This window comes from Cyprinodon tularosa, unplaced genomic scaffold, assembly GCF_016077235.1.
Source record: "Cyprinodon tularosa strain WSP-4 unplaced genomic scaffold, ASM1607723v1 ctg63, whole genome shotgun sequence".
NCBI classification, from domain to species: Eukaryota; Metazoa; Chordata; class Actinopteri; order Cyprinodontiformes; family Cyprinodontidae; genus Cyprinodon; species Cyprinodon tularosa.
In genome coordinates, this window is record NW_024039374.1 from 301,039 (window position 1) to 318,139 (window position 17,101).

The 17,101-nt window shown below is 37.3% G+C and overlaps 1 protein-coding gene across 1 annotated transcript in view; it reads left to right on the plus strand.

Moving 5' to 3' along the window:
- Positions 1 to 17,101, plus strand: part of msh3 (mutS homolog 3 (E. coli)) — a 69,201-nt gene that overhangs the window by 19,477 nt on the left and 32,623 nt on the right. The window contains exons 13-20 of the mRNA XM_038308134.1: positions 1,513 to 1,645; positions 5,104 to 5,291; positions 5,661 to 5,829; positions 5,999 to 6,063; positions 7,188 to 7,304; positions 7,541 to 7,648; positions 9,736 to 9,850; positions 10,108 to 10,265. Of these exons, the coding sequence (XP_038164062.1) occupies positions 1,513 to 1,645; positions 5,104 to 5,291; positions 5,661 to 5,829; positions 5,999 to 6,063; positions 7,188 to 7,304; positions 7,541 to 7,648; positions 9,736 to 9,850; positions 10,108 to 10,265 (1,053 nt within the window). The remainder of the gene's footprint in view (positions 1 to 1,512; positions 1,646 to 5,103; positions 5,292 to 5,660; positions 5,830 to 5,998; positions 6,064 to 7,187; positions 7,305 to 7,540; positions 7,649 to 9,735; positions 9,851 to 10,107; positions 10,266 to 17,101) is intronic.

The window sequence follows — 17,101 nt, forward strand, 5'->3', positions numbered from 1 at the left end:
TTGCTGCAAGGGAAGAAACAAAAAATCCTGACATTAGCACTGTAACTATATCTGTATTTATACACCTATATCATTCACTAACATTTCTGCAAATTCCAGCCCACAGTAAATATTCAACATGAGTATCTGTAGCGCTTTTATTTTGACATTTAAAAAAAAAAAGACATGTATTATCTCCACCTCTAAAAGGAAAATACAGCATCTTACATTTAGAAGCAATTTATAAAAATGTACTTAAAGTATTCAACTATGCCAAATTCAGAACAAATAACTTTACTAATAATATATTACAGAGCCGATATAGGCGATGTGTAGCTATTCCTTCTTCTGTAGAGCAGCAATAAGAAAATATGTAAAATTTTTGATAAGTACGTTTTAAGGGTTACTCAGCTCTTCTGCCATAAACTACTATATCATGAAATCACTACACCAGGTTTTGGCAATGTAATTCTATTTTTATGCAGTCAAATTGTCTGTCAGTTCTGTGTTTCTCTTTCTTTGCTGTGCAGGGATTACAGATGTTGATTGGGCACCGCTTTTCAGATTAAACAGATGAGATCTCTGCAGAATGTAGACATCAATCAAATCCAGATTATGTCATGACAGATTAAGTCCTCGTCACACACTGCATATTAGCAAAATGCTCTGATGTTCTGGCACAAAGCTACACAATACATGAATGTTTGACGTTTTGTTCTGAGTACGACGTTCAGGTCACCGTCTCTAAACCCGTTCCAATCTGTTTCTTTGGTGCTTTTTAATGCTCATGTTCGGAGGAATGTTCTGTACTTTTTAATGTCACAGTTATGCACAGTTCAGACCTATTCAGTTTTTAATCTACTTTTATTATTTTATGTCTTAATTTTCTTCTAACACTTTAAATATATTTAAGTCATCATCTAACTTAATGGAATCTGTTCCTGCAGAGGCAGAGATCTGTAAAAGAAGGAAAACTAACTTTGGGGAAAAAGAACATAACTGACTGCATATAAAAACACTAAATAATGCAGTGTTCTGTTTAGTTTACACTTTGTGTATAAATCTTTGCAGCTTAACGCAGATAATTTTTCAAAATCCTGAGATAAGAAAAATAAGCTAAAAGTGGAATTCATAGACATTTTGTTATTTATCTTAATTATAAAAACGCAGAAAGGGCACCTATATGTGACACCCATTTCAGTTAATTAAATATTCCTTTTTTAAATCAAGATTGATTTCCTTCCTCCACTCAATCTTCCATGAACATGACCCGTGCTGTACACAGGTGTTCTTTGAACAGATTCCTCCACCTGAGCTTTGGACCTCTGAGGTTCCTCCAGAGCTATTATGGGCCTTTGGGTTGCTTGTCAGCAGCAATGATGTCAATCAGAGCTGATTCAGCTTTTCTTAAGGTGTCTTTAGCTCCTTGAGTGGATTGAAGGTTTGATAGCTTTAACTCCTCGCCTTTCAGCCTGTCCTTGTAATTTACACCCCTTTTCTCTCTCCTTGTCTCTTGCTTTCTATTTCCTACAGATGTATATCAGAAAGACAAAATGCTGTGCAGGAAATAATGGAGTCAGACTCTCCAACTCTGAACTCTATAAGATCCCTGCTGTCACATTTGCCTGATCTGGAGAGAGGCATCTGTAGCATATATCATAGAAAGGTAATAGAAAACTCTGACATGCATATACTCTAATTTATATATATTTATACACTCATATTCACATTTTTACCCATGTATGCTTTATAGCTTTTCTGTGCAGATCTTGCTATAAAATACCAGAATATATAGTCTTAACCAAACAAAAGGCAGAAAAACAATTATAATTTTTTTTTTCCTTTCACCTTGTCCATTTTTATGGCAGTTTTGATTTACAGGAAAAAGAAGGCACCTACCTGACTGCCCAACACAATCTCATTTCCCCCAGACCCATCTACTAAATGCCACGATAATTCCTTTTATCTGTATAGTTGTCTATGTATGTGTGTCTGTGTGCGGATAGCGTTGTAGCACATGAGTCTGGGCTTCATTTCTTGTTCTGTGCTCGCATCTCTGTCTCCTTCATTTACCGCTAAAAGAAAATGATGTGATGTCTTTAAACGTGGACACACAACGAGCACACAGAATGGGGCCTTAATTGCCATGTTGCCCCTCTGTAGATAAATGGGTCTGTGTGTAATGGTCCGTGTCTCAATGGCACCATTGACATATTGGCAGGAAGGGCATGCCTGTGGTCTTCTGTTGCTCTCTGTTTGTTTTTCACAAAAGAGCAACAAGGGAGCTGCAGATATGGTACATGCAAACTGCAGCATTGGCTTTAGCTCCACTTTTGCCATGTTACCATGCGATAATATTATTGGATATCCTCTTATCAGATGCCATCCCAAGCAAATGATGGACTTTATTAACATTTTATGAATCTGATGTTGCAACATTGATGGTGATGACAGAAAATGGAGCTGCTTCTATTTGAAGTGGAATTGTTTTATCTTCATTATAATGTTGATTTGCTGTTGCAAAAACGGTTTACCTTTATGCACAACTAAAGGTTTACTTAGAGTCAGACATAGGCAATGTGGAGTCAACAAGTCATCTCCATGTCATGTTTTTGTTCTACCCAGCCACTGAAGCAGGTGAGTCCAATCTTCACTGTGAATTAACCTGTGCAGATTGGACTCACCTGGTTAATTAGCTGGGTAGATTAAATACATGACATGGAGATGACTTGTTGACTCCACATTGCCCATGTCTGCTTAGAGTGGAATCAGCATTTTAGTTTGTGGGATGCCATTATTTTACACTTTTAGATGCACAAGTCTTCAGTGGGACTGACGATATCAACAATAGTGGTTAGAAATAACCCACCTTCTTTCTTTTCTGTCATCTCGACACTGCCTCCTGTTAGGATTGGACATAAACAACATATAAGTCCATCATTGGAGAGATGCAATAGAAACCAGATGGTTACATACATAAAGTGTACAAAAGACTTAAGGTACTTTTTTTTTCTTAAAGTCTAACATTAAAAGAGCAATAAGCTATATTGGCACTCATTGTTTTGGATCAGAACAAGACACAACACAACACACTTTAGTGACAATTCCAAGTCAAGAGAGACCAGTACATGGTGCAGCTAAATTCAATATGACATGTAAAATAAATGATAAATGGCCTGTACTCAAATAGTGCTTTTCCAAGTCAGGAGACTTGACCAAAGCGCTTCAAACTACATTTAGTCATTCACCCATTCATGCACAGACTCACACACCGATGGTGGCAAACTGCATTATAGCCACAGCTGCCCTGGGGCTCACTGACAGAAGCGAGGCTCAGAGAACCTCCAGTTTTATAAATACAGGTTTATAATATGATTTTATTTTGTATATATTTTGATTCCTTGCTAACTTCAAGGCAACATATTTATATTGTTTTTTATTTGAGATGGAAAGAATAAAATGCCTAAGAATGAAATGCTCAGGTTAAAAGATTTATAAAAATAGTTTTTTATTTTATAATCAGTTATTGTAAATTCCACTTTTGGATAATCATCAATAGTTTTGATTGAGAGGGGTACGCATGGTAAGACAAAATGCCCAAAGGGTACACAACTGAAAAAAAAAAGGTGCGAGAGGTAAAGGTAAAAATACTGATTACTGGCTGATGAGGCATATTTACAGCTATTTGTTTTAGTCGTCTGCTGCTTTGAAGCGCTTCATGGACAAAGTGCTATAATACGGGTATTATTGAGACTATTTCTGGTCTGGTTCTTTTGCTGGCTGCTCCTCTTTTAGCAAACATAAAATGTTTGGCTCTGATTTTATAACACTGGGAACTCTGGTATGATTGGCTCAGAAACCAGAAGGTAAACACAGGCTACAAACTGCACCACAGCAGTTCCGCTTTGTACTAATAGGTCTGAAATCAGAAAGTTGGACTCAGATACTGTTGATGGAAAGCTCTGGTGTTTATAGTAATTGTTGTTTTCGTCCTGGGTAAAATATCAGAAAGATTTTGGCTAGATTTAAAGTAGTGCTGTTTGCAAAATAATGATTTTATGTTTGGTAAAAATAATAACAAGGGAAGGTTACATTCTTTAAAAGAAAATTACATTTATGAAGAGATAAATATGCTTTTAAACTACCTGGAGAAGCTTAGATTATAATTTATGTCTTTGTAACTCTTGAGCTAAATTAAAAAACCTTCTGGATGTTTATAATAAAACGCCTCACTGACCTTCTGTTTTGATCTCATCTTTCACAATATTTGCTCTTAGCTTAAGTCAGCCAATATCCAGTGTTGTTCTTGTCCAAGTTATTTTCTCTTTGGTGCAGAGAGTGCAGGATTCGGAGCATTGGCTTGTATCTGGTCTCAAATTGGGTTATAAATCAAGACTTATTTTAATTTGTCTGGATCTTGTCGTCTGCAGAAATTTCTTATACGATCTCACATGCGCTTATAAAACAAGAGCAACAATTGATAATAAAGATAATTTTTTTACATAATTGTTTTAGTTTTGTTTTTTTTCTCTTGAGAAATAGATGCAGTGTTGATAGGTTGTATGTTATTTAAATAATGAAGATTAATCACATTGTTTTTACAGAATCCCATAGTGGTTAACCGTTTACTTAGGAAAAAATAGTGTCTCAGCCATAATGATATCTGATGAATGAAAAGGAACAGATTTATTTGTGTTTACTTTCCTGTTAAAAAAAGTTTCTTTGATAAAATAAATGTTTCTGATAATACTGAGTCATAATGTTGAAAAGATTTTTTTTAATTTATTTTCTTCATTTTAAGTCTTTCAGCTATCAGGATGGAGGGAGGGTAATGAAATTGAAACCAAAAATGTAGTATGGAACAAATTATTTGGGATTTAAACTGGAGTTTTTTTTTTTATTTGTATTTATTATTATTATTATTTTTTTTTTACTCTGATTGGATAACCTTTTACCTGTTGTATAAGTGTGTCCTCTAGTTCTCTTTATCTGGTGTTACAAAAACAGAATAAATCTCCTTTGCACTGTATTGTCCCATACATTTAAACCTTCACAGATCCTTTAAATAATGCCATGTTTGACACCTTGTTGACCTACGAGTCTTTTTGTCTCTATGATTCCCAGTCCTCCACACAGGAGTTTTACCTCATCTGTAGCAGTCTTTCTCGCCTGGGGCTGGAACTGCAGGCTCTGCTCCCAGCTATCCAGTCACAGATCCGCTCCACACTGCTTCGCAGTCTCTTATTGGACACTCCTGACCTGCTGGCTCCGGCCCATGGCTTCCTCAAGGTGCTCAATGAGAAGGCAGCAAAGTGAGTTTACCAAGATTTGATTAATTAAATTGCTAAAAATTATATTCAGATGTTTGCTTTTGAGGTGAACTGAGTTAACCTAAAATCTTTTTATGGCATTTCAATAATTTTTGCTCACTTCATGCATTAGTTTCAAATTGTCCTAAATTCTGAAGCAGATAGTCTGTGCTGACTTAATACAGTTTATTTATAATGTCTCATATTATTTACCCAAGTTGTTTCACAGGTGGTAATAATAAACGCCTGCTGATGCTCCTACGCTAGGAAGAGAGGTTCAGACTGTCAAACTGGCTTTAAACTGAGGCCCATCAGATTGCCAGAGTGAGGTGCTGCCCACAGCTGTCACATTTGAATTTGGTTTTTCTCTAGGTCGGGAAATAAGACGGAGCTTTTCTCAGATTTGTCCGGCTTCCTGGTGCTGCAGGAAAGGATGAACCAGATCCAGTCTGTCCTCTCTGAGATCCAAGTTCACCGCAAAGAAGTCCGGTTGGTGCTGAAAGCCCCCGCACTGGAGTACACTACTGTTTCTGGACAGGAGGTACCACCTATGTGTGCATGTTTGTTTGTTTAATAGAGGAAATGGAAGGTGGGAGGAGAGAAGACCTATTGGCCACATGGGTATAAATTCCAGCCGTTTGTATGTATTGTGTATTGTTTGTCCTGCCTGCTCCACTCTGATTTATCATCATCTTTTCCTCTGATTTCAGTTTCTGATTGAGGTGAAGAACTCGCTGTCATCAATTGTTCCGCCTGACTGGATCAAAATCAGCAGGTCAGCTCACTTATTGATGATGACGACATACAATTAGACTCCTTTTGAAGGATTTTCCTACAGGATTTTCATTAGTAAAATTCCGTATCTTTCCAAAGTTAAGTTTTAGTATGATCTCTGCATTTTATATCTGTTTGCGCCGTTTTAATACAAAACGTATAATGTCAAATAAATTGCAGTATTTAAATCCTTTATACCTAAAATTGCACCAAATACAGATTTAAAACCCACTTCCACATGCAAAAGAGGAGAAACAGTTTAAATGCTCTGCTTAAAATCTTAACCAATGGCAGTGAATGGCATTGCCTGTTTTCTTTGTGCTAAAACGTTAAAACTATTTTAAAAGAGTCTTTAAAAGCTTTTTAATCTTTTAAAAAGTAGGGCCAATTGAATACAAGTGATGCCTTATAGATGCAAAAATATTGTTTTTTCAAAACTTACTTTATTTTTCTTATGGAAATTGAATAAAGAATAAGTAAACGCAGATTATTTTTTTTATTATTTTTTATTAGGGCCTGGAAGAGAAAATTATGCAGTGTTTTTCTAAAGACAAAAACAAACATAAAAACAATCAAAAGCATCTTAGATTTATTCTAAAGAACTTTAAATTTACCCATTCCTCTTAAGTTTTTATAGGTCTCCTGTGTTCGATTTATGTGCAATATAAATAAAAAAAATTGTCATGGGAAAATTACTATTTTTTTACTATTGCTATTTTTTTACTACTTTTAAAACTATTTGTCTGTTTAATCGGTTATTTAAATAGTTGTTGTTGCAGCCTTAGTTTGCAGTAATAGAAAATAAAGAAACTTGTCAGTGTTATTTTTTCTAGTTGATTAATTTACATTTGTATTTATTTAAAAAGGTTTACAACCTTTTGCATCAGTTCTGCTAGCCAGTTAATACTGCTGGTATAAGGGCCTCTGAATATAGTATAGAAACATTTATAGACATGTGTAAGCATGTGTTAAAAGTGAAGGGTGTGGCTTGGAACATATTTAAACACATACAAAGCCTGAGACACATGAAATAAAACCCTTTTTAATGAGATCAAGTCATTGCTGTTTTTCAGAATCAGGAACTTAATGTGTGTTTTCTTCCTTTTCCTCTGATGTCCACTACAGCACCAAAGCTGTCGGCAGGTATCACTCTCCGTTCCTGATTGAGCGCTACAAGAAGCTGCAGCAGCTCAGAGAGCAGCTGCAGCTGGACTGCCAGAAGGAGTGGACCCGATTTTTAAAGTACGACAGAGGCAACTGCACACACACTTACTTCTTTTTAGGAATCTAAATAAAATGCTTTTAAAACACATAACAGGTCTTCGGTTCAGAGGTATGCTTCTACAGCTCTCAGCCTGCTAGAATTAGGCTGTTTAAGTCAAGCACCCTGTCAGCACTGTCTGCTCAGGAACCTGTATGCACTGAGCTTAATTTACACTTGAAAATCCTGTTTTCTCTCTCTTTCCCTCTCTCTGTAGTCAGTTTGGGGAGCACTACCACACCATGAAAAGGGCTATTAGTCACCTAGCAACCATGGACTGCCTGCTTTCATTGGCTGAGGTGGCTAAACAAGGGAATTATTGCAGGTGATATCCTCTTATGCCAACCATAAATATTGAAGCACACGCCTGAGTGTATATTTTGTGTGAGTCGGGGACTGTTTGTTACTCTGTGTGTTATATCTGTGTTTGGCTGGGAGGGGGAGGGGGGAGGGGTTGTCCTGTGTCGTGTCCTATAGACTCCAACAGGCTGTATGTGGGTGTATGCACCGGGCTGAGCACCGTGCTCTGCCAGAACACCAACATCGCTCCCACTCACTCACACACAAGCATCTTTATAGAGTCTATTTCTGCACATTAGATTTCAGCTTTTTCCTCCATCCATGCTGCTTTTTTTTCAGTGAGCTTCTTTTTAACCTCAGCTCCCCTTAGATTTATTACTTTTACTGTTTTTCAATGTTACTTTCAGTTGTTAAGGATAATGATAAAAGTCTGTGTGAATCTGCAAATATTTTAAAGTAAATTGAGTGGAATTTCCGAAGAAAGCTCTCCCATTGCACAAGTCCAATGTTAAACCTCTCTGAAGTCACAGAGCTCTAAAGTTACAGGTTAATTTGTGTTTGACCCCTAAACTACTTTCATCCGTCAAAGGTCATGGCCAAAGCAACCTGAATTAAAGGGGCTCTGTAATGTGTCAGGATGAGCCTTAGGGATTGTGAGAGATGGAAACCTGCTGCTCCTCTGTCTCATATGGTTTCAGTTGAACGTTGTTCACATCTCTAGACTGCGATGCATGAAACTGGAAGTCAGAAAATACATTTAACACTCTGGCTGTGTCCAAACATCCACCCTAACCCCTCAATCACTATATAAAGCTGGAACTATATAGTGGACCTTATAGTGAACATAGCTAACTGACCATTTCTGACAGATGATCACTACTTTTCGCTGTTCCCCGTTGGTCACATAACTCCGCCTCCCCGCATGGTGCCTGCACCATCTTTGTCTTTTGTCGTCTCTGTCAGGTAGCCACAGCTGTAGGCGGGCTGCTGTGACATCAAATCCCATGATGCATTCTGGGATATCTGCTCATCTAGTGACCATGGATGATCACTACTTTTCAAGGTGCATTGTGGGAAATTTCGAGTTGACTACTTTTTCATCCACCAGACACTCATCTAAAATGGCCTAACCACTATATGGTGCCCTATATAGTGGTTAGGACGACATTCGGACACTGCCACTTTCTATTAGAATGACCCTCTTTGACATGTTAAGGAATTTAAGCAGAAGTTGCAATAATTTTATTTAATATTTTTTTTTTAGAATCTCCTAATATCTCAAAGAATTACTGATTGATTAACTTAAATAATGTTTCATAGGCAATTAAAAATCAAAAAGGCTTACTGTGTGAGAGAACCCTTAACTGTAGCTGACTTTAGGAATAATGTGGTATTCTACATATTCTTTACTGTTATCTCAGAAGCTCTTAACTCTCCATTTACATTTATTTCAGACTGCTGATTGGAAAAACAAAAATTTTGCCATCAACTTTTTTCCTAATAGCAAAATTATTTAAATTTCACAACTAAAGGGATTTGCTCAAATTAAATGTTGGATTTCTCTATTAAAAAAACAGAAACATTGACTTATGCTACTTAATTTAGAGAAAATAAAGTTAAATGTTCTTTTAGATGTTTGTATTTGTCCAAATCTGCTTAAGCATTTTATGGTAAGAGATTAGAATCACCTTCAACTGTTTTTATTTATTGTTTCTATAAATCAACCTTCAATAGGAAAATAGATTAATCTTGATCTGGAGCTTAGTACCTCATCATTTTTGTGTTCTGAGTTTTTACATATCTACCAAAATTGAATGAAATGATAAAAATGGGGAACTAGTTCCCCAATGGAAATGTTTGTTTTGTTTATAAATAATTCTTCTGTCTTAACAAATTAACAAAGTCTTGACATGTAAATAATCTTTTCTTTATTTATTTATTTTTAGATATCTGTTTACAGTTTTGGTTATGTCACATTTTTGTTTTCCTTTTTTGGTCTAGAATAGGCAAATCTTGAGTTGGGATACTAGTGAGAACTCAACTTCTCTCTTGAGAAGTAAAACTGTTCAAGATTGTGTCTTTTGTTGTGTTTTAATGATGTTCTCTGTTCAGGCCAAAGGTGTGTGAAAGTCGGCAGCAGATTATGATCACTGATGGCAGACATCCTGCAATTGATTTATTGATGGGAGAGCAGAGCCAGTATGTCCCCAACGACACTAGATTACAGGTACTGACATATGCACACAGACATTCAAATAACTCTGAGACAAAGAGCTTTGTACGCCACATGTTCACACAAAGATCCCCTCCTACTGACTTCATCGCTCAGTACTTGAGTGGGTGTAGCTTAATCTTGCCACAGAAGCACAAGGCAGTGGGAAGGGAAGCCAAGCTTTTTCAGTCCTCCCACCTCCTCAGCTGTGCGTGCAACATATCATTCTAGTCACAGTTTTTGTCTTCTTCTTCTTTTTGTGTTTGTTTTAGCATGACGGCAGGAGAACTATGATAATCACAGGGCCCAATATGGGGGGCAAGAGCTCCTACATCCGTCAGGTGGCTCTTATCTGTGTTATGGCTCAAATAGGGTCATACGTTCCGGCCTGTGAGGCCTATCTGAGCGTACTGGATGGTATTTACACCAGGTATGGCACAAACTCACGCACGGTTAATTTTACACTTACTAGGTAATAGAAATCCATGCATGGAGATGTTTATTAGAATTCAGAAGTGCAGAAATTGCAAGTAGTCACACTGGCATAAAATAAACTTTATCTTCCTAACTATGAGGAAAGGATACATACAGGTGCTGGTCATAAAATTAGAATATCATGAAAAAGTAGATTGATTTCAGTAATTCCATTTAAAAAGTGAAACTTGTATATTATATTCATACATTACATACAAACTCATATATTTCAGATGTTTATTTTGTTTAATTTTGATGATTACAAATGACAACAAATGAAAATCTCAAATTCATCATATCAGAAAATTAGAATATTACTGAAGACCAATAAAAACAAAGGATTTATAGAAATGTTGGCCAACTGAAAAGTATGAACATGAAAAGTATGAGCATGTACAGCACTCAGTATTTAGTTGGGCCTCCTTTGGCCTGTATTACTGCAGCAATGCGGCGTGGCATGGAGTCGATCAGTCTGTGGCACTGCTCAGGTGTTATGATAGCCCAGGTTGCTCTAATAGTGGCTTTTAGCTCTTCTGAATTGTTGGGTCTGGTGTATTGCATCTTCTTCTTCACAATACCCCATAGATTTTCTATGGGGTTAAGGTCAGGAGAGTTTGCTGGCCAATTAAGAACAGGGATACCATGGTCCTTCAACCAGGTACTGGTGTGGCTTTGGCACTGTGTGCAGGTGCCAAGTCCTGTTGGAAAATGAAATCTGCATCTCCAAAAAGTTGGTCAGCTGCAGGAAGCATGAAGTGCTCTAAAACTTCCTGGTATGTGGCTGCGTTGACCCTGGACCTCAGAAAACACAATGGACCAACACCAGCAGATGACATGGCACCCCAAACCATCACTGACTGTGGAAACTTTACACTGGACTTCAAGCAACGTGGATGAAGTGCCTCTCTTCTTTTCCTCCAGACTCTGGGACCTTGATTTCCAAAGGAAATGCAAAATTTACTTTCATCAGAGAACATGACTTTGGACCACTCACCAGCAGTCCAGTCCTGTTTCTCTTTAGCCCAGGCAAGACGCTTCTGACGCTGTCTGTGGTTCAAGAGTGGCTTGACACAAGGAATGCGACAGCAGAAACCCATGTCTTTCATACGTCTGTGTGTGGTGGTTCTTGAAGCACTCACTCCAGCTGCAGTCCACTCTTTGTGAATCTCCCCCACATTTTTGAATGGGTTTTGTTTCACAATCCTCTCCAGGGTGCGGTTATCTCTCTTGCTTGTACACTTTTTTCGACCACATCTTTTCCTTCCCTTCGCCTCTCTATTAATGTGCTTGGACACTGAGCTCTGTGAACAGCCAGCCTCTTTAGCGATGACCTTTTGTGTCTTGCCCTCCTTGTGCAAGGTGTCGATGGTCGTCTTTTGGACAACTGTCAAGTCAGCAGTCTTCCCCATGATTGTGTAGCCTATCGAACTAGACTGAAAGACCATTTAAAGGCTTTTGCAGGTGGTTTGAGTTAATTAGCTGATTAGAGTGTGGCACCAGGGACCATCAATTTTGAACCTTTTCACAATATTCTAATTTTCTGATATGATGAATTTGAGATTTTCATTTGTTGTCATTTGTAATCATCAAAATTAAACAAAATAAACATCTGAAATATATGAGTTTGTATGTAATGTATGAATATAATATACAAGTTTCACTTTTTAAATGGAATTACTGAAATCAATCTACCATAAGCGTCGTTAGACCTATTTAAGGGTGGCTTCAGCCACCCTTTCTTTGGCATTAGCCACCCTATAATTATTTTGCGATTTTAAAAAATATATATTTTTTTTCTGTATTTATTTTTTCCTCATATTTTCCCAAAACAAATGCAGTAAAGCACCGAATAAAAGCCATAAAGAAGACAAGTTAATCTGAACAATCATAGGCGTAACTTCCTTAAGGACTGGTGTGGACATGTCCCCACCAATATTTTGTACACGTATTTTGCTTTCGGTGCTGTGTATATCTGATTAAAACCCCATTCATGCCGCTCCTCAGAAAGAAAATAAAAAAAGTTCTCCCCGCTGCTCACCGTCCACAAACCCCGACAAAAAACTCAGAAAAAATAATCTGTTGCCTCTCGCTTTCTCCCCATCACCCCCCTCCGCCCTCTCCCCATAACATTTGAATTGAAGATATCCGCGGGTGACGGGTCGGGTTCGGTAGTCATCCTAACTGGTTCGGGCGGGTGCGGGTTGGTAAAACTCGACCCATGCAGGTCTCTAAGCTACACTACATTCAGTATCGTTGCCATAGAAACAGACAACAGCGCCAATATATCAGAATTATACTAAAACACACGCAAATAATTTCCCACATAAAAAACAGGACTTTCAGTCCATTACAGTTTTCCGTTTTTAGAGGGTTGTTTATTTTGCGTTTATTAAGTGATGGCTGTGGTATATTAGCTTTCACTGCTATAAGCTTTCGCAGCAGTGATTGATTAATTTAAACACCTGCTCTACTGATGGTCTATCGGAGTTGGTGTTTAGGTTGAACATAAAGAACACCTTTTATTTGAAGCTTCTTGTAGCTACTGTTTTAATCCCGGCTTTACTTAAAACTTTTTCCTGACTTTGATAGTGTTGCCATTCAGTAGCAAGCACTGCGCCCCTTTTTCTTTTATATGTACACGTACATTTAAGATTTAGCGTGTTAAGTTGACAACTCATGAGCAAGCTGCTTTTTGCAATCTAGCAGGAAGGTAAGGATAGGATCTTGCAGGTGTGACGTCACTCTGTAGGGGGTCCAAAGATAAAAGATTTAAACAATTTTGGCATTGGAATTTCAGATTTAAGGGAGTTAGAAAGTTCACTTAGTAAAAGTGCAAATAATAAATCTGATTACCGATTACTTTTAAGCTGGTTGAACATACTGCGACAGACTGGTGACCTGTCCAGGGTGATCCCACCTCTCACCCAGAACGTGGCTAGAGATATGCACCAGCACCTCCTGATCCCACTGAGGGATAAGGTTAAAGAAAATGGATGGTTGAACATAGTCCGCTCTCCCAGATTCTATCAAATCAGTATTGATAACCTCAGGGGCGGATTTAGGAAATTTGGGGCCCTAGGCAAAGACAGGCAGGGGGCCCCCTGAGAAGAAAACCCATAAAACAGACCCATTCTACAGATAGAGAAATGTTAATAGAATAGACATCCATTATCTGTTCTAGGTTTTGTCCCTCTCTTCTTGTCCCTTTTTTCTCTCTATTTATCAGCGTTCTGATGGCATTTTAGCCAAAGGATTTTTATCAAAAATATAATTAATGTGCACAAATAAGGATTAGTTGTATTAACCATACATGGAAACAGAGTTTTATGGGGCCCCCAGAACTTGGGGCCCTGGGCAACTGCCTAGTATTTCCTAATGGTAAATCCCCCCCTGGATACCCTGCTAGTGGATGTTCTTGACAGAAAGACGGAGTTGCTTAATCATATTCTGCTTAAGGTCCCATAAGATCTTGTCCGAGTCCTGGTTTAAAAGTAAATTAATTTTAAAAAGTGACCCAAAATTGACTGTCAATAAATGTTCTACAAAATTGATATATTTATTTGATTTGTACTGTCTGCTTAGATTTATGTGATATTTTTTGCACAAAATATATAAGTGAATATTGTAACAGTTATGTTTTCAACTAAGCATTAAATTGATAAATGTTATTCGCATTTTTTTGGCTTTATCCTTTCCAACAAAAAAAAAAGGCGTCGCGCAGGTAGCTCACTTTCCTTATGAGCCGTCCCCACCAACTTTCAACACAAAGTTACACCCTTGTCTTAGACAACGCCTTAGCAGGTGCACTGAAAAAATTCGGCATTATCTTCTAGGGGCTGAGCCACCCTTGTGTCTTAAACCTAGAGACGCCCCTGCAATCTACTTTTTCATGATATTCTAATTTTATGACCAGCACCTGTACACAACAAAAGCTGCTGCAAACGATAATATTTATGTCAAAATATTATTTGACATAAATATTTTATATTTTAACTTGGAGGATAAATTTGCATTTGAAAAAGTGTAAAAGGAAAAAAAAGAAATACAACAATCTCAATGCACAAGTCTGCAAGTCCTTAAAATGATTTGATTTCTGCATTTATTTATTCTGGGTGAAACTCATGCTGATAAAGCTCGCCACGTTTGGCCATGTCCTCTGACTTGAAAAAACACTATAAAAGTACATTTAAGTAAAATCTTGCTAAAAATGTCCAGATTTTTGTAAAAGTTCTCCAGGTTTTTTTTTTTTTTTTTTGTTTAGGTTTTTTTTTTAACATCCTTTGTCCTTCTTAAAGGTTGGCTAAAGGACAGCATGCAAGTGCATACCTACAGGTTAAGAGGAAATAAACTCATAGATACCTTATTTAAGTCTTTCAACTAAAGAATGGTGTCCCCAGTAAAAATGATTTAGAATAGCCAAGGACAGAGTCCATCTTTAAATGTAAGAGTCACCTTAAGAGGACTTTGGATATTTTAAGGATGTTTAATGTGCTTTTATTGAGTTTTAAATCAATGGTAATCTTGATCAACCATTTATGCGAAATTAAAGGCCTCAAGCTGCAACATCAAGATGTGATTGTATGATTTTTCTCCAATTTTATCAAACAGGACATTTAATACACTCACACTTACTTATTTAGTGTACCCTGATGCTAAGAACTTCACATCTAAATTGTGTTTTTAGTTTACCATTTTCTAGTTATTGACCAGGAGGCCACCAGTGAAGAAGACAAGGTCACTCTCCACCTGAATTTCTCATTTATCAAATCTCACTTTCCCATCCAGTGACATCACTTAGTTTATTTTTTGACCTGGAACTCAGACAAATCCCATCTAATCCATTTATTGCTTACCACAAAGAAGGTATGTAACATGAGTACAAGAATGTTCAAGAATGGTTTCTAACTGTATTGTTCCATCTTAGTTTAATACATCTCCATCTGGCTCTCTCTATCAAACTAGACAATAAGGCTTTTTTGTTTAGTTTTTTTTCTTTTTCTTTTATTATTAAACCTACCTTGATGAGAGTGGCCATAAGCCCCCCAGTGCTCTATGAATATTAGTAGAGAGTGGAGACTGATATATTTTCTCTTTTATTTAAGCATGTATGCATGCTTTAAACAAGGAGGAGCCTGAGATCAGGGGGAGTGTTGGAGTTTCTAACCTATATTGGCTCGTTCTTGTCTCCTTGAATATTAAGTTTATGCAGAAACATTTTTGAAATCTTATTTGGAATTTCCTTTGAGAATTAGAGAAAGGCTTTGAGGATGTTAAGTCAAATAAGAATATAAATGCACTCAAACCTGTTCAATAACTGTTACTTCTAAAGGTTGGTCTCATGATGTTTGGCTGTCACAACATAGGTTTTCTACTTTACATTTACATCAAAACCAGCTTAAAAACAAATGAAACTCATTGAGTAGGAAGGTGCTTAGTATCGTGCCTAAGAACACTTTGATATGTAAGCCTTGATATATTATATACACATAAAAAAAGCATGTGTCTGAGTGAAAAATGTCCAGCCAGCCCCATTTTAATGTGTTTTGCTCTTAAATGTTGCATTAAAAGCTTTGAAGCAGAGGATTTCTCAGGTTATTAAGATGTATATAATCTTGGTGATATAAGACTTGGATGCAGCTGCTCAGCCATTAGACATTACTCCATGAAACTGTGCACTTTTTGTGAACTCATCTAAAGGCCACATGCATTTTACAGGACTGTAACTCTGCAGTAAGCTAATGTTAAGGAAGAAAATATTCTAAATAGTTAACTTTGGAAAAAGGTTGGGTGTTTCTCTTCCTCTCCCAGGTGCGCTCAGCGAGCTGCGTGTGGCCCCCAAGGAAAACCAGCAAGATATGCGAACGTCACAGAATCACAGAATTTAATCCAACAAAAAACAACTTATGAATTAACAACAAAACTGCAGAACAACAGAGACATACATTCCATTACCTGACATAGGAGGAAAGAAAGCAAAGAGTACAGAGACATCTTTGGAGAGTTTGCAAGGGCAAATCTGATCTGTAACTTCTTTTTAGAAAGCTTTATCCTCTTGTATCTAATCCATTCAAAAAGGGCTGGCCCTCGGTCCTCCAACCAAAAGCCATCTCTGACACTGCCTAAAACTTTACCTAATTTACTGCAAACATCTGGGGTCATTTGCTTCTTTGTTTTAACAAGAAAAGGCGGAAAGCTTGTCCTGGCATCTAGAATTCTTAAAGTTATAAAACACAAGATAAGCTTCCACAGACAGCTTGTGGAATGCGGGGGCCTTTTTCCTGATTCAGTTTCACACCATCCCTGGTTGTTTATTCTGGAAGACTTTTGACCTTCTGTAAACCAAGCAGAAATCTCTCCTGCAGGCTTAACTGTTATTCACCCCCCAGGAGATACTCATTCTATTGCCTGGTGCTCTAAATACTTACCCATTAGTAGTTTTAAATCATCAACACAGCCTTATTCAAAATTAAGAAATATGTTCAAGTGAGAGTGTTTACACATGCCATAAGATTAACTGTATTAAAGTCTAAAAAATAATCATTTTTCTTTAACACTAACAACCTCTGCATCTCAGTCCCCAGTTTTCTCTGTAAAGTGATGTTGGAAATTTGTGGCAGAATTGCTGTTGATCCTAATTGCTTCCACTTTATTAAAACACTCCTAACTGTTTACTGTAGAATATTCAGCAATGAGGAGATTTCCCAAGCGGGATCTTTTCACTTTACACTGTAACATTGCACTACACAGTTTAGCTAGATCCAACAGTAGAGGAGGTGCAACTTGTAGAAATAA